Source organism: Myotis nattereri, assembly GCF_964212035.1.
Source record: "Myotis nattereri genome assembly, chromosome: 1".
Taxonomy (NCBI): domain Eukaryota; kingdom Metazoa; phylum Chordata; class Mammalia; order Chiroptera; family Vespertilionidae; genus Myotis; species Myotis nattereri.
The window spans coordinates 180,481,936-180,500,384 of record NC_138075.1 but is presented as its reverse complement, the minus strand read 5'-3'; the positions used below and the strand labels follow the sequence as shown (position 1 = coordinate 180,500,384).

The 18,449-nt window shown below is 35.4% G+C and overlaps 1 protein-coding gene across 1 annotated transcript in view; it reads left to right on the top strand.

Moving 5' to 3' along the window:
* Positions 1–18,449, top strand: part of BMP2K (BMP2 inducible kinase) — a gene marked incomplete at its 5' end in the record, with an annotated part of 133,721 nt that overhangs the window by 52,096 nt on the left and 63,176 nt on the right. Inside the window, 4 exons of the mRNA XM_081091491.1 lie at positions 4,096–4,201; positions 12,165–12,307; positions 15,196–15,317; positions 17,348–17,429. Coding sequence (XP_080947617.1) covers positions 4,096–4,201; positions 12,165–12,307; positions 15,196–15,317; positions 17,348–17,429 — 453 coding nt within the window. The remainder of the gene's footprint in view (positions 1–4,095; positions 4,202–12,164; positions 12,308–15,195; positions 15,318–17,347; positions 17,430–18,449) is intronic.

Sequence of the window (18,449 nt, the reverse complement as noted above, 5' to 3'; positions counted from 1 at the left end):
TTCAGTGGGCATGCTATTCTGCTTTTTTAAAAAAATTAACTATTGATAATTTTGAGGATAGAAAAATTTAGAGAATTATATAATAAACACCAATTTACTCACTACCCAGGTTACTAATTAGAACCTTACATACAGTTGAAGTTTTTTGTGTATTCCACTCCAAACATATCTCTGTACTGATCCCATCTGGAAAGTAACCACTGTTCTGAGTTTGGTGTTTACCATTCACAAAGGTGTTCATATATTAATTGTATGTGTTTGTATTCAAAGTCAGTGATTAGTTTTGCTTTTTATTTTTAAAATCATGCCATAAATTGTTCAGTTTTTTTGGTGTACTCTGCAATATCTAAGATATCCTTTAGCAAGAGAACAATTCTTTTTAAATATTAGGAAAAGTAAAAAGTATTACTTTTTAAAAAACATTTTCTTTTTTAAAAATCCTCACCCGAGGATACGTTTATTAATTTTAGAGAAAGAGAAAGGGAGAAACGGAGAAGGAGAGGGTGGGGAAGGGAGGGAGAAACATCAATTTGTTGCTTCCTAACTTAGGATCTAATGGGCAACCTAGGAATGTGCCCTGATCCAGAATTGAACCTGCAACTTTTTGGTGTACAGGACAACGCTCCAACTATTTGAGCCACTTGGCTGGGGCTAAAAAGTATTTTAATAGGCCATTAAATAAAAATTCAGTAAGCAGGCCGAAACCGGTTTGGCTCATTGGATAGAGCGTTGGCCTGCGGACTGAAAGGTCCCAGGTTCGATTCCGGTCAAGGGCATGTACCTGGGTTGCGGGCATATCCCCAGTAGGAGATGTGCAGGAGGCAGCTGATCGATGTTTCTCTCTCATCGATGTTTCTAACTCTGTATCTTTCTCCCTTCCTCTCTGTAAAAAATCAATAAAATATATTAAAAAAAATAAAACTATATGATCAAAATATTAAAAAAAAATTCAGTAAGCAGTAAAAAAAATTATGAAATAGCAATTTCCCTGTTTTCTAACATTCTCAGTCTTCTGGATGGCTGCTTCTTACGGTTCTTCTACACTCCCACCTCCTTCCCTTTTTCCTTATCATCTGTTTATTAAGTGCTAATATATATATATATATATATATATATATATATATACACACACACACACACACACACACACACACACACTCTAATAAAAAGAGAAACATGCAAATTGGTGTCACTCCGCTACACCCACCAGCCAATCAGGGTGAGTATGCAAATTAACCCAACAAAGATGGTGGTTAATTTGCATATGCAGGCACGGAGCGAAGACTGAAGGCTCTGGCCCTAGCGAAGACTGAAGACTCAAGACGACTGAAGACTGAAGAGGCTTGGCTTCTCCACTGCGGTTGGAGCGAAGGCCTGGGTCCCAGGTGCCGGAGGAAAACCGGTGCTGGCAGCCAGGGGAAGGAAGGCCTATTGCATGAATATCTTCGTGCAACGGTCTTCTAGTATATATATATTTATAATTTTTTTAATTGAGTTACAATTCACATAATATAAAATTGACCATTTTAAGATGAATAATTCAATGAATGATGTTTAGTACATTCACAATGTTTGTGCAGCCACTACCTTGATCTAGTTCTAAAACCTTTTTATCATTCCAAAAGGAAATTCTCTTGTCCATTAAGCAGTTGCATTCTATTACTTGATTTAGCTGCTGAGAACTACCTGTCTACATTATGTCTCTGTGGATTTATCTATTCTGATTATTTCATATGAATTCCACTTATGTGAAATAATCAGAAGAGATAAATGTGACCTTTTGTATCTGGCTTCTTTCACTTAATGAGGTTTACACACATTGTAGCATGTATTTCATTCTTTTTTATGGCTGAATAATATTCCATTTTATATACATATATCACAATTTGTTTATCTGTTCATCTGTTGTTGGACATTAAAAAAAACATCAGTGAATATTTGGGCTGTTTCTGCCTTTTGGCTATGTGTATAGTGCTGCTATGAATATGTGTATAATGTGTATTTGTTTGAGTACCTGTTTTCAGTATATATATATATATATATATATATATATATATATATATATAAAATCTGGGGATGGAGTTGCTGAGTCATATGGTAATTTTGTGTTTAACTTTTTAAGGAACCACTAAACTGTTTTCCTCAGTAGCTGAACCACATTATAGTCTTACCACCAGCAATGGATGACTGTTCCAATATTTTTAAAAATTAATTTTTAATTACAATTGACATTCTATATTATATTAGTTTCAGGTGTACAGCATGATGGTTAGACATTTATATATGAATGTTCAGTTTTTCTGCATTCTTATTTTTCCATACTTGTTATTTATGCCAGTCCTACTTATCCAACTACTAAGAGGGAGATTTTTTGTCAACATGTTTATCAGCACACCTATTTTGATCCCTTTAGTTTGAAGATAGGCACATTTATACAGTCTGACTTATCTCAGTTCTGCTTTTGTTGTTCCTATTTCTTACTTTGAGACTTGCTTTTTTTTAAAGGTAAGGCTATAAGCCAAAAGAATAAAATGATTTACCCCAAGATAATGGGAGAATCTTAGCCCAAGTTCTCTAACTAACTGGAGCTTAGATAAGTACCTAGATATGGTACTTTTAGTAGAATGTGTATAATTTAGAGAGAAAAATATAGTCATCATCAACATTAGCGACACTCAAGTCTTAGGCTTTTGAACAAAATATTTTAGGGATATTATCTCTGTAGTGCAGTGGTCTTCCAACTGTTTTTGATGATCCATCTTTATTATATATACTTATTTATGAATTAGTGACATGTTCAGCTGCCATTAGCCAGTTGTCAGATTTCCTTACACAATTAAAACTAGGTTTATTATTAGTGATAGTGGATGTAAATTCAGTTAAAATAGTATTCTTGATAATTTTTTTTTTAATATATTTTATTGATTTTTTACAGAGAGGAAGGGAGAGAGATAGTTAGAAACATCGATGAGAGAGAAACATCGATCAGCTGCCTCCTGCACATCTCCCACTGGGGATGTGCCCGCAACCCAGGTACATGCCCTCGACCGGAATCGAACCTGGGACCCCTCAGTCCGCAGGCCGACGCTCCATCCACTGAGCCAAACCGGTTTCGGCGATAATTGTTTTTTAATTTCCAGATAGATGTGATTGGATCATGATTACTATAAACCTCAGTATATGCTGATGATTAACTTATACTAGGAGCTGAAAGTGTCAGATTTGCCATTTTCTTATTATATCCTTGTACTTGTATTATAAGTACCACCATTATGGTTTCTTTACAGAAATATTTTTAGGCCACTTTGTTTACTTTACACTCTAATTGCAATGTTGCATGCAAAACATGCAAATAAGAATATAATTGTTGCCCAACCGGTTTGGCTCAGTGGATAGAGCGTTGGCCTGTGGACTCAAGGGTCCCAGGTTCGATTCCGGTCAAGGGCATGTACCTTGGTTGCGGGCACATCCCCAGTGGGAGGTGTGCAGGAGGCAGCTGGTCGATGTTTCTCTCTCATCGATGTTTCTGACTCTCTATTCCTCTCCCTTCTTCTCTGTAAAAAATCAATAAAAAATATTAAAAAAAAGAATATAATTGTTATTTCATAAATATAGGGATGGGCAAAAGTAGATTTACAGTTATTTGTATGGAAAATACAAAATAAACTCTGTTTTTTGTACTCACAACTGTAAACCTACCTTGTGCATCTCTGTATTAGAGCTTATTACTTTTCTAGATAAAAATAAATATAAGTAAAAATTCTGATATTTTATTCTTGAATCTCTAAGGACCAACTTGTACACTCACTTTTGGAGACTATTACTTTCGAGTGAACCATCTTTCTTCTTGATTGAATTTTAAGATAAGTATTCACTGAATATTTGCCTGTCAGTAAATGACAGTCACATGTAAATACTTTCTATCAGGACTATAGAAACTATTTTGAAATATGTCAGATTCCATACTCATGCCTGTCTTACTTTATGAAATTCTCTAAGTACATTAATTAAGACTTCAAACCATTGGCAATGATAGAGCTTTAAAATGTATATTTTTCAATTCTTTTTTTTTTTTTTTTTTTTTTTTTTTTACAGAAAGAGCTATCTGGTCACAAAAATATTGTGGGTTATTTGGATTGTGCCATTAATTCAATTAGCGATAATGTATGGGAAGTACTTATCTTAATGGAATATTGTCGAGGTAAGTATTTTTCTGCATTTGTTTGAAATTTAAAAAAGGCCTTAAAATAGGTTAATAGGTGTCTTGGTCTCTCCAGGGCAGCTGTCACTTTATTCTAGACACTTACTGCAATCTCAGCTTTAATCATCTGTCTAAGGAATGCTGTTAAAAATATTTAAAACCTAAGTTATAGTTGCTGCAGTGATGATTTGAGCAGATAAATGGACAAAGAAAATGCTGTTGGGTTTAAAATAGGAAATCTAAGCAGGTAAAGAGCAGTTACACTTCATGCTCCCTATACAATTTTTTTATAATCTAGCCAAGAAGGGCATAATGTATCAATATTACATTATGTTATAAGATTTCTTTCAGCACTCTACCATGTTATCTTTCAGCTTATTAAATGTAATAAATTCAGAGGATTATTTTGATCTATAATTTTTATAAACTTGTATTATTTGGCATTTTGGGGTTCTTTTGTAAGATATTAGAAGGTAGAAAACCATATTTTTTTGGACCTAATGTGATATTTAAAAATAATAATTACTTGTATAGTATGCCTTAAGAATAATAATATAACTTCAAAAAAATCCTTGAAATTTTTTTTACTTTATGCATGCAAGGGCAATTAATCTATTTCCTGCAAACTTAGAGAAAAAAAAAATCATACTGTATCTGGCAATTTGGGCTCTAGGGAGTCCTGGTTTATATTTAGACTAGGGACCCCGTGCACGAAATTCATGCACTAGGCAGAGGGGTGAGTCCGTCAGCCCATCCTGTACCCTCTCGCAGTCCAAGATCCCTTGCACCTTCCCGCCCGCTTGCTCGCTGCTCCTTAGTGCTGCTGCGGAGGCGGGGAAGGCTTCGGCCACGGCTGCTACGCTCATCAGTCGTGAGCCCGGCTTTTGGCTGAGCAGCGCTCTCCCTGTGGGAGTGTACTGACCATCAGGGTGCAGCTCCTGCATTGAGAATCTGCCCTGTGGTGGTCAGTGCCCATCATAGTGACCGGACCTTCTGGTCGTTCTGCCATAATGGTCGCTTAGGCTTTCATTATATAGATTGTCTTAAGACAGTTAGGATTCTTAATTGTGATACCAGAAACTCTTGTCATTTCCTTAAGGTTGTAGGAGAAGGATGATGTAGTGGTGATGTAGAAAATATGGTCTCATTCAGTCTCCCGAGGAGGGAAGACAGAGGGAAATAAAATGAATTAATATTATAATACCTGTTGTGATGTATTTTTAACTTATTTTCATTTATAATATAAGAAGTTAAATGTTTTCCTGATTGTTTTCTCTTATTCATTTTGCATGTCCTCTACTGTAAAGCATTTTGATCTCTTTAAGGAGAAGATATTGATTTTCTCTATCTCACTTTCCTGAATCTAGCATTATCAGTTCTAATTCTTAGCTGGATTATAGTTGACCAGTAGCCCTAACTTTTTAAAGATAATTGAATTGGGCATAATCATAACCCTAGATGAATTTAAATTATTGTCACCAGAAGACATTTTAAAAGGGGGACCAAAGGAACTTCCAATATTTAGGGGACAAATTGTTTTGAGGAAGGCATTCTTTTGCTTTTTAAAAATTAACAGTTTAAAAAATCTGGTTTGAATCAACAAGCTTTTTTTCTTACATGACATTTTGATTTTGATCAAAGTTATTCATGTATATATTTTAAAAAATCAAATATATCTGTTAAGCTGAGGCTAAATCAATATCTTCCTGCCCCATCCCTCTCTTCCAAGACATGCTCTTTAAAATATTTGAGATGCTTCTTCTCATGTTTATTTCTGTATTTCTATAATGCATTTTGTAGAAAAGAATTGGTAGTTTTAGTGAGGTTCTTAGAGTATGAAAGAGAAGGAAGCAACTTAGAAAATCAGGGTACGAAGTAGTGATTCTGGGCTCTGGAAAGTTTGTTAGTGCTGATTTTCTGTTTTAGATCTAATCTTCAAGGAAAGATGAGAATTTTACTTGTCAGTGTAGTGTAGTCTCAACTTTTGGATTAAATTAATAATTAGTGTTTAAATTTTTTTGTCTGCCATTAAATTATGACATGTAATAGCCTGTAATTGCATTTTTTTTTCTTATACTTATTATTTTTCCTGGAGTTTATAATTATGCCAATTTTCATTTGCTGTGTTTTCTTTATACATATTAGTATTTTAGCCCCACATTTCCCAATCAAAGTGTAAATCTTTACGCACTACACGTAAACATTTTAATATTTGTGTCAATTTCATTTTTTCTTTCCTTAGAAACATCCTTTTGGGAGACTTAGTTCTGTTTAATTTTGAACAGCATTTAGCTGTCATTTTTCGAATTCCCTTTGCCTTCCTCCTATTTTCGACTCTCTGCTACTCATGCCTCCCACTTATTTTTATTTTTTTAAAAAATATATTTTAAAATATCTCAGTGATGAGAGAGAATCATTGATTGGCTGCCTCTGTATGCCCCCTACTGAGGATTGAGCCCGCAACCCAGGCATATGCCCTTGACCAGAATAGAACCTGTGATCCTTCAGTCTGCAGGCCGATGCTCTATCCACTGAGCCATGCCGGCTAGGGCCCCATTTATTTTTATTACTGCCTTTGGTAGAGTACATTTTCATTAGTTTTCTGATATGGATTTACGGAAGAAAATATTTTTTTCAAATTGATAGAGGGTGGGAGAGGGAGAGGGAGAGAAGAGGAGAGAGAGGGAGAGGGAGAGAAAGAGAGAGAGAGAATATGAATATTCATATATTGTTCCACTTATTCATTCATTGGTTGACTCCTTTTTTTTAATATATATTTTATTGATTTTTTTACAGAGAGGAAGGGAGAAAGAGAGTTAGAAACGTCGATGAGAGAGAAACATCGATCAGCTGCCTCCTGCACACTCCCCACTGGAGATGTGCCTGCAACCAAGGTACATGCCCTTGGCTGGAATCGAACCTGGGACCCTTGAGTCGGCAGGCCGACGCTCTATCCACTGAGCCAAACCGGCCAGGGCCATTGGTTGACTCTTGTATGGGCCCTGACCAGGGATTGAACACTAAACCTTGGTGAATCAGGACAATGCTCCAACCAACTGAGCTACCTGACCAGGACTGGAAGAAAACATTTTTGAAATCTTGCATATGTAAAAATATTTTTATTCTACATCCATATTTGTTAATTAGGCTGGATAAAGAGTTGTAGTTTAGGTATAATTTGATCTATAATTTTAAAGGTATTACTTTTTTTCTACTGTTACTATTGACCAGTTGGATGCATTACGCTTTCTCAATTTTTTAATGTGACCTATTTTTTTCCTCGGACATTTTTTAAATCTTTATCCTCAGCATTCTAAAATTTCAAGATATATGTGCCTTGGTTATGGATCATTTTGGTGGTATTTTTTTTTTGCTGGGCACTCAGTTTTTTTCTCTTCATTTTCTCTGTTCTCTTCTTTTGGACTTTTAATTTTTAGGGTATTAGTCTTCCTAGATTTGTTACTGGAGAGCTGGTCAAGTTGGCTCTTGTCATACTTGCGATAAAGCAGACAAGTGACAGCAGTGTTGAAGTAAAACAAGCCAATTTATTAAGAATATATTTGGCATAAAGCACAAGTGGGCAACTCAGCCAGCCTGAGTGCACTGCCTTGTGGGGGTTGAAAGGTTTTCTACTTGCCCCGCCTATAGGTTTCAAAGTTCCCCTGCAGGATAGACTAGATTTCAGAGTCCTCCTTTTACATTGTTGCAACTTTTCCCAGAATTTGTGAGAACATCTGGTGATTTTTATCTTTGCAAGTCCCAAGACTACTGACTTCTTTGTTCACTGGGTGAGATAAACTTCCCTTTTTCTTTTCCCTTTTTCCTCCCTCTGCTGTAACAACTATCTTTCCTGCCTAACATCCCCCAAGTGATACCATCCAAATGCTTTTGGGGTTTTGTTGTTTGTGCCCCAGTCTTTATCTGTCCTTGGGTTTAGCTGTCACAAATGGCATTAATTGGTTCTTTGTATAAACCATTTGTTCTCAAGTGTCCTTGGTTGGGGAGGATAAGGTCTTGTGATTCATAAGCTGGCTGGAAGCTGCCCAAACTGTTTGGCCTTGTTTAATTTTCTGGTCTCAGTTTCCCCATTCCACTTGTCCAGAAATTTTCCTAGCTTCTTACTATCCTGCCACAGATTGATCAGTTCTCTGATTTCCTTTCTTTGATTTTTCTTCTCTTTTATTTATTTTTTTTTGCTTGTGTTGGGAGCATTCCTTCAATTTATCTTTGAGCTCCTCTTTAGAATTTTGTATTTCTGCCATGTTATTTTTAATCTCTAAGAACTCTTTTTTGTTCTCTCAATATTGTTGTTCTTTGCTAAAATATACCTTGCTCTTGTTTTAGGTGCAGATATTTTGTTTTTTACAGATATTATAGCTTTAAAAGAATTTTTATTTTTTTGTTCCTGGCATTCCCCCCCCCCCCCCGCCCCCTGTTTGTTAATATGCTCTCTCTATTATGTTACAAGTTTTCTTTAAATATTTTACCTGATAAGTTAGAGAATCTGAATAGAGTATGCTCAGTTCCTTTACTCAGATGAATAAATGAGAAATTCCCAGTGAATTGGAGGGGTAGAGAATGGGTGAGCAAAAATGCTCTCCCTTTACTTCCTCCATAAAAGCAAATTGTTTACATAAAATTGTTTAAGAATGAAGGTACTTTAGTGAGGGAGTCAGTGTTGTATATATAGTTCAGATACACTGTTTTGCATTATGTAGAGAGAAAACTGTATAGAAAGTAGATGTTAAGTAGCTTATATACCCCACCATGGTTTCAAGTATCAAATGTTTACAATCATCTTTTCTCCAGAATTAGATCTCTGCAGGTTCATGATGTGACACTGCTTAATTTGCTAATGTGCTTAAGAGAGGTTTTATGTGCTTTGGTTACCAAACTTTCAGAAATCAGAGTTAATATTTTGAATATATTCTTAATTATTTTATGAAAAGAGCTTTTTTTTTTTTGGGGGGGGGGATGTTTTACAGTAATTCCTATGGATAATCTGTTAGCTTTAGCTTAGTAACAAAACATTACAAAACTCAATAGCATAAAACAACAGTTATTTATTATTGCTTTTGTATCAATGGGCTAGCAGTTCTAGGTTGAACTTGGTGGGGTGACACCACTCATTTTGCCTGGGCTTGCTCATATGCCAGTCGGCTTGCTGGGACTGGTTTTACATATTTCTCATCTTCCTGGCATTGACAAGTTATCCTGGGGATACTTTTCCATGGACATGGTAGAAACATAAGAGGGCAGGTAGAGGATGTGAGGGCTCCTAAGGCCTAGACTTGGGACTGGCACACTGCCACTTCTGCCTTATTCTGTTGTATAATCAGATAGGAAGGGTTGGCTGCCTACTTTGAGAGGTTAGGGAAATGTTGACTTTTTTATTTTAGTGCTGAAATTGGCAAGAGTATATAAGATTTTGCGTAGGAAATGATACCTGTTTGGAAAATATGGAAAGATTTGAGAGCTCTATGCATCTTGTTTTAAAAGACCTTCAGTATATATATATTTAAGTCATACTTTTCATTACAATAACCTTACTTTAACATAATTTTCAGAAGAGTTTAATTTTGAATAATAAAATATTTTTTGTTTCTACATTAGTAATGCAGCTCAAATACAGCTTTTAGTTGTTTTTTTTTTTTTTTTTTGGAGGGGGGCCCTGAATATTGTCACTCAAGGTTATTAGCTCAAATATCTCTCAACGGAAGAAAGAGGATTAACATTTGTTTAAAATTCATTCTATTCATTACAACATTGAACCTTTAGAAGAGGTGAAATGAGTTTAAGATTTTCATTTCTTTAGCTGTGAAATGTTATTTCAAGAATGTGAATGAATACCTACAAAACATTTTTTATCCCGTTTAATTTTGGGTCAAAATGAGTTAGGGTGTCTGACAAGAGGGTGAAGGAAATTGTTGCCTGGTCAGGCACCTCACTCTTATTAGATACCCTGAACAAATTACAGTGAAATGGGCTTGCGTTTTCAGAAAGTTCATGTTCTTTTTTTAAAAAAATATATTTTATTGATTTTTTACAGAGAGGAAGGGAGAAGGATAGAGAGTTAGAAACATAGCTGAGAGAGAAACATCGATCAGCTGTCTTTTGCACACTCCCTACTGGGGATGTGCCTGCAACTGAGATACATGCCCATGACCAGAATCGAACCTGGGACCCCTGAGTCCGCAGGCTGATGCTCTATCCACTGAGCCAAACCGGCTAGGGCTCATGTTCTTTTTGCTTTAAAATTCTAAGAAAAGAAACAACCATTTCAGAAAATACAAGAAAATGCTGTTGAGACAGTAAAAATAAAAGGAACAGCTATATATGCACCTTCTTAAAGATTTCTAAGTAGCAAGCATTATTTATTCAAGCTTGTTAAAAGAAAGTTTTAAGTTAACATAAACTTGCCTTTTTAAAATCCCCAAACATGATTTTTATCAGACTAGCTTCTGAATGAATCACATATTTACTTTTGCTCTTAAAATATGATAGTTAATTTCTTAATAATTAAGAATTGTCATTATTAGACTGCAATTATTGTGGTATATTGTATATTATTATTATATATTCTCTCAGGACTCATGTGTGGCTATTTAATTTTAGTAAGTTACTCTGCCCATTATCCCTTACCTAGTTTAGAGTATTAGCCTCTTATCATCCATTTCCACTCTTCTGATTCCCTAATCCCTCAGTCAAGGACTTTTAAAAACTCAGATAAGGAAGTTTCTTTGGTTCTTAAATTAAATGTAAGTATTTCTGATTGCTTTCTGCCTCATCTGTCTCTTCTCACCTTACTTAGACCATGTCCACATTGGCTTTCTTTAAGCTACTTAAAGTCATTAAGCTCTTTCCCAAACTGGAGGCCTTTGTAATTGCCACTTGCTATCCCTAATCTGCTCTTGTTCCAGATCTCTTCCTGGTTAATTCCTACCTACCCTTCATTGTAAACATAAATATCACTTCCTTAGATTGGCCTTATCTGGCACTCTTTTTTCCTCATCCTCCTTCACCAATTTAAACATAGATTTCTCTCTTATTATTCTTACTAGAGGCCCAGTGCACGGATTTGTGCACCACTGGGGGGTCCCTTGTCCTGGCCTGTGGGATTGGGTTGAAACCGGCTCTCCGACATCCCCTGAGGGGTCCCAGATTGTGAGACGGTGCAGGCCAGGCCGAGGGACTCCACTGGTGCATGATCGGGGCCGGGGAGGGACACAGGAAGTTGGCCAACCACCATGGGAAGGCTCCAGGGCATGTCTGCCCGTCTCACTCAGTCCTGATCGTCCGGACCTCAGCAGCAAACTAACCTACCAGGCGAAGCGTCTGCCCCCTGGTGATCAGTGCATGTCATAGTGACTGGTCAACCAGTTGACTGTCTGCCCCCTGGTGGTCAGTGCATGTTATAGCGAGCGGTTGAGGGGCCTTAGCGTATCATTAGCATATTATGCTTTGATTGACTGAACTGACGACTGGATGACCGGACACTTAGCATATTAGGCTTTTATTAAAAGGATTGTACATAATTATGACGTGTTTATTTGTGTGACTTTTTAATATTTACCTCTGCCTTTAAACTATAAATTCTATGATAATAGCAACTTTATTTTTGTTTACCATTGTTTACCCAATAATTAGCATAGTGTGAAATAAACTTTTAAAAAATGCTGTCAATTATAAGGTACACCCTGATTTCAGATATGTTAAAATGTTAAAACATGGCAATTGCATTAGCAGGACATCATCTATGTAAGATGTTCTCATGTTAGAGACGTAAAATATGATAAAATGTATTTCATTGAATCAGTCCTTCATGGTGTAATAAGCATCCTTACAGGAGAATTATGAAAAAGCCAATTCCCTAGTACCTGAGACCATAATTGCATTTCTTAATTTCTTTGTGATAGACTGCATGTATACAAATATGTCCTCTCAAAATTACTTTTTTGGTTAGCTGGGCAGGTAGTGAATCAGATGAATAAGAAGCTGCAGACAGGTTTTACGGAACCAGAAGTGTTACAGATATTCTGTGATACCTGTGAAGCTGTTGCGAGGTTGCATCAGTGTAAGACTCCAATAATTCACCGGGATCTGAAGGTACAAAATTTAGAATCCTCATGTATTGATGCATTTTTAAGTTTCAAGGTAAAATGTTCTTGGGCTATCTTCATCTAAATCAGTTTTTCTTATTAGAACTGAGCTTGGCCTTTGTCCCCTGCTGCATTTCCTGAGGTCATCTAAAGACTGGCTGTAGATTGGGTGGTGATTATCTTTAAAGTCATACTATATTTTAACCTTTATGTGCACTCAGACCTCTTGTATCTGATACCCTTATTACATTGGAAAAAGTCCCCAAAGTGAATCGAACATTTCTGGTATCATATTACTAGAGATGCCAGTGCACATACCTTGTAAAACTATAGGTGTCTTCTTTGGTACCCACCAACATTAAGATTCTAAAAATTCCTCTTCCTGAAATTCTTTATACGCAGATATCTCATGGCTAACCTTTCACTCTTCAAGTTTGCTCAAGTTCACCTTCTCACTGAAGTTCTGTCTTACACTGCCTCAGTTACAATTACAATCTAACATTCCTGCTTTCTACCTGCTCTCCTTTTTATTATCACTTCTCACCTTCTAAGATACTATATAATTTGCTTATGTATTATGCTATTGTTTATTTTCTGTCTTCTCCCACTAAAATATAAGCTCTCTATGGACAAGGATTTTTCTCTTTTGTATTAATGTATCCAAGCTTTTAGAACAGTGCCTGGTACAAGTGTGCTCTCAATAATTAATATTTAATGAATGAATGAGTGAATCTCAATTCTGACTGAGTATACAAAATTTATGAAAGGTGATAATAAGATACTCTTAAGATGCAAGAAAATAGAAGATGTTACTTGGAATATAGGTCATAACCACGAAAACATCACCCAGGGAACCCTGTGGTAAAAGGATACAAGTTAAGTCAAGGTTGAAACGCATGACTATGTCCCTTAATTTGGGCAACCAGTATAGTTTATTTCAGTTCTTTTGAATATACAACTTTTACATTTCCCTAATAATTTGTATGATTTTTTTAGATTTTTTAAAATTACTAAAAGTTAACTTTTTTCATGTAGATACTTTATCTGAGTCTTACTGATTTAAAACTGTAATTGTCTTACTGCACAATTTAGTATAGACCATATTTCATATGTTTAGTTTTTTTTACATGTGTAAATTTAAGCAAACTTATGTATTTTAAGTAGATTTCTTATATAGATATTTATTGTGTGCAAATCTTCTAAAAAGAAGACTAAAATGAAATCTAGAAGAAAAACTATAAGGAAACAGTAATGTATTTTGATAGGATTGAGAGAAATTGAATTGCTCTCCAAGACCATGTCATAAAAATAAAAAACAAACAAACATACATTGCCCTAGCTCAGTGGTTCTCAACCTTCTGGTCCTTTAAATACAGTTCCTCATGTTGTGACCCAACCATAAAATTATTTTCGTTGCTACTTCATAACTGTAATATTGCTACTGTTATGAATCATAATGTAAATATCTGATATACAGGATGATCTTAGGCGACCCCTGTGAAAGGGTCATTCGACTGCCAAAGGGGTCGCGACCCACATGTTGAGAACTGCTGCCCTAGCTGGTTTGGCTCAGTGGATGGAGCGTCAGCCTATGGACTGAAGGATCCCGGGTTCAATTCCAGTCAAGGGCACATGCTTGGGTTGTGGGCTCAATCCCCGGTGGGGGGCGTGCAGAAAGCAGCTGATCAATGATTCTCTCTCATCACTGATATTTCTCTCCCTCTCCCTTTCTCTCTGAAATCAATAAAAATATATATTAAAAAATAATAAAAAATATTGTGGAAAAATGTAATAAAATGGCATCACTTGTTGAGTACTTACCTTATAGTGGTTGAGTATTCCAGCCACTGTTCTAAGCAATCTACATATTTTAATTAATTTACTTTTTATAATAATAGATTCTATCTCCCCCATTTTATAGAGATGGAAACTAATGCACAGAGTGGTAAAGCAAATTGTCCAAGGGTATGCATGTTAGTGAAGGAGCAAAGTTGGGCTGTGAATCCACACTATCCTGTTCTAGAAACTGCATGTAATTTGTTCACTTAAATTACTACAACTCTAATCTCCAAGTTAAGGCATAAAGTCAAATCTTGTTTTTCAGAATAGTATTTTTTTTTTTAAATCCTTACCTGAGGATTTTTCCATTGATTTTTTTAGACAGAGTGGAAGGGAGGGAGAAGGGGGGTAGAGAGAGAGAAAGAGAGAGAGAGAGAGAGAGAGAGAGAGAGAGAGAGAGAGAGAGAGAGAGAGAGAGAGAGAGAGAACATGGATATGAGACACATCGATTGGTTGCTTCCTGCATGTGCCGACCAGGAAAAAGAACCTGCTACCGAGGTACGTGCCCTTGACTGGGACTTGAACCCGAGATCCTTCAGTACATGGGCTGACACTCTAACCACTGAGCAAAAATGGCCAGGGCTCAGTATAGTATTTTATATAAAAATGGTATGAAAAGTCAGAGTTAGAATTTTAATGTTTTTTGTTATTGCTTGTCTATAGATAAGGTAAAGTGTCAGAAATGGAGAGAAATGGAGTTATAGTATAGACTGTGACTGCTACAAGTTCCTCTCTTTCACTGAAGCACTTTTAGGGAGGATTTATTTGGGGTTTCTTGTCCCCTGCAAAAATCATCCTGAGATGGAAGAAGCACTTCTCTGTTTTTAGTAAGAGAAGCAGTAGACATAGTAGAGTATATTTTTTGTCTGATTCATTTGTCCTTCCTCATAATTTGAGGTATTATATACAGAGGTATATATAGTGTGTGTGTGTTTATGTATGTGTATATGTATATGTATATATCACAAACCCATCAATGTTTGTGTAAGGTCATGGTTGTAAAAAGATAATCTTTATTTTGAAAATAATACTAATTATTGATTTTTTTCTCTTAAGGTAGAAAATATTTTGTTGAATGATGGTGGAAACTATGTACTTTGTGACTTTGGCAGTGCCACTAATAAATTTCTTAATCCTCAAAAAGATGGAGTGAATATAGTAGAAGAAGAAATTAAAAAGTAAGTGTTTATCTTTATTGCATTTGTCTTAAGGGAATTTTAGTTAACTTGGGTCTGTGATCAGCTCTGCTGATACATATTTTAGACATTGGTTAATTTATGTCTGATCTAGCTAAATAGGAAATACATTTTACCATGGAAACAAGTTTTTCATCTACGTTTTAAACACATTTATCAAGAAAGTTGTTAAATAAGCTGTAGTAATGAGTGGAACCATTAAAGGCAGTTTTCACTGATTGTTGAATTCAGTTAAGCATCTTTATTTTTAGTAGTACTGTTTTTGTTAGGAAAAATTAAATTATTTGAAAACATTTAAACTTACTTCATATTTAATATTAACAAGTTGACTTCTGTATGTATTGAACACTGTTGAAAATGTGTTACTTAGTAATAGTGTACTAGAAAGCTCTCTGGTAGAAAAATAAGTCATATCTGCTTTATGTTTCCTTATTCTTGTACTTTCCATGGCTGCTAGATTACTTGTTAAGACTTTTCTGTTTTAGAAAATGGAACTGTTTGTAAGTCTTAGATTACCTTAATAAAATGATACAGACTGCAGAAAGATCTGTTAGAATAGGAATTTGTAAGTAGTTGCCTTTCCTGAGTTGCCCTCTTCTTCACAAATTCTCGGTTGTTTTAAACTGTCTAGGAGTTGTTTTTTGAACTGTAACTTATATTTTGAAATAGCTCAAGTAGAACTGATATTACCCTGGCTTAGTTGTATAGCACTATGGATTTCTAGACTATGTATTTTTAACAGAGAACTTAGCTTATGGTGATTATATTAGATTCCATAAAAACAAACTCCTTAGTAAACATATAAATGTCCTAAAGAATTCAAGAACAATAAATTATAGAATTAACTTCTTGCGAATGCAATTAAAAAAAAAAATTGGATTGTGATATATAATGGCTACTTTGATTCTGCTCAAGCACCTCTAACTTGCTAGGTTTTATTTCTTGTTGTTGAGATCTGAAGTATAGTTAAGGTTTAATAGAATTTTGCATTAATGATGAATGTAAACTTATGAGGGTGTGCTTTGTGGCTCAATTGAAGAGTTAATGGCCCAACCATTTACTTAATTAATAGGTATTTATTTAGGGCCTTCAATGTAGTGGACACTGAAAGATAGCAGTAAGGGGGTGCTGCAGGCTAGCAGTGAACGAAAAGTCCTGCCTGCATGCATTTCATATTCTGGTTTCTTGGGTTGCTTCTCTGTATTATTCAGAATGTCCCACCAATCAGGGTCATTGAAATCAGTAAGATTGTAGAATGCTCACCTTTAAGAACACTTTGTGTAAAATAAAACCTATAAACAGTCAAAATGAATTTTAAGTTATGCCATGATACAGGAAGTTCTTCCATATTTTTGTAATTTCTGCCATGAAATCGAGCACTACTTCATTAAAATATTCTGTTCGTAATGTATTTGGGGTTTTTATATTGGTTAGTCTTCAGTGTCTTATAATTCCAAATAGCTCATGATGGCAGTATTAGAATTGTACTTAATTAGTGTAGTTAAAATTATGGCACCTACTTTTTTTTAAACTACAATTTTAAAAACAAACCTAAAGGAGATTTACTGCCCTGTGCAAGGAAGTACGTTAGAGTCCATGAAAACAAACTCCTTAAGTGAACATATAAACTAATATTTTGAAAGAAGTTTTATTTTTAAATTGATTAAAATATTTTGATAAGGATGTTTTAAGTGTTATATTATTTCAAATAAAGAACTCAAGGAAAACTATGTTTCCAATACATTGTCTTTATTTAAAATTTTTGTATTAAAGAGAATTAAGTTTTTATCATTAGAGATGCTATTGTGCTTATTGAATAAAAATGTGTATATGTACATGTTTTGTATTGTTTAATCCTTGATAGACTTTAATGCCTTTTAAAAGTAGTATTATTTTTATCTAATGTTATTGAACAGAGAAATTTTTTGCAGCATTTTATGTAGAAACAATGTAGTATCTGTCTTTTTATTTTATTTTTATATCTCCACTCCATTTTACTTATTTACTGCCAGGTATACAACTCTGTCATACAGAGCCCCTGAAATGATCAACCTTTATGGAGGGAAACCCATCACCACCAAGGCTGATATCTGGGTAAGGCCAAGAAAGGTTGATGTTTTCTCTAACCAAATTTTAAAAATTTGAGTTCAATTGATTATTTGCCCTCTGTTCCCAAAAGGTATTTCCTAATAAGCAGAAAAGTGTTGTATAGTAGAGATTCTTATTCAGGTGATGAAAATAGAACATTTTTTGTTCTTAATCCTGAGAAGGAAAGCTTAGGTATAAAAAAGCAAGTAATGGGCTTCCATGTAATAGAACTTTTTATCATGATATTTTTTAGTGTTTAGATTAGATATGAGTGTTGATTGAGTGGAATTTTGGTTGGTCACCTTATGGAAAAGCTGTAAATTACACTGATAACTTTCTAGAATATTTTAGGAAATTAACATGCATACAACTTTTTCTAATCACAAACATGTCACTGACTAAAATATATATCAAGTTTTTTATTATTTAGCATATCATATATATCTGGATTGAATTATTAAGATAGATTGTGTTTCTATAAAGTTGAACTTTATGTTAGGACTTGCCTGTGGGGATTGGGCTGAAACCAGGAGTTGACATTCCCTAAGGGGTCCCAGATTGCAAGAAGGCGCAGGCCAGGCTGAGGGACCCCCACCGGTGCATGAATCCGTGCACTGGGCCTCTAGTATGCATATAAGATCTTTGGTTAATTTCTTCCCACCCTTGCTTCTTCCCCCTTCCCTGTGATATTCATCAGTCTGTTTCATGTTTCCATGCCTATGCATTGAGCATCTGCTCCCTGGTGGTCAGTACGCATCATAGTGAACAGTCGGACACTTAGCATATTAGACTTTTATATATATAGACGCCAGTACTTCTTTTTTACTTATTTCATAAGCAAACTATATTTTAGTAATCCTTTATAATAAAAGGCTAATATGCAAATTGTCCCCTCTGGAGTTCGACCAGGAGACTGGGAGTTCAATCGCTCCCTATGACGTATGCTGACCACTAGGGAGCAGCGCGGAACATGACGGGTGACCAGTGGCAGCAGGGTGCTGAGGGAGCGAGGGAAGGAGGAGGCGG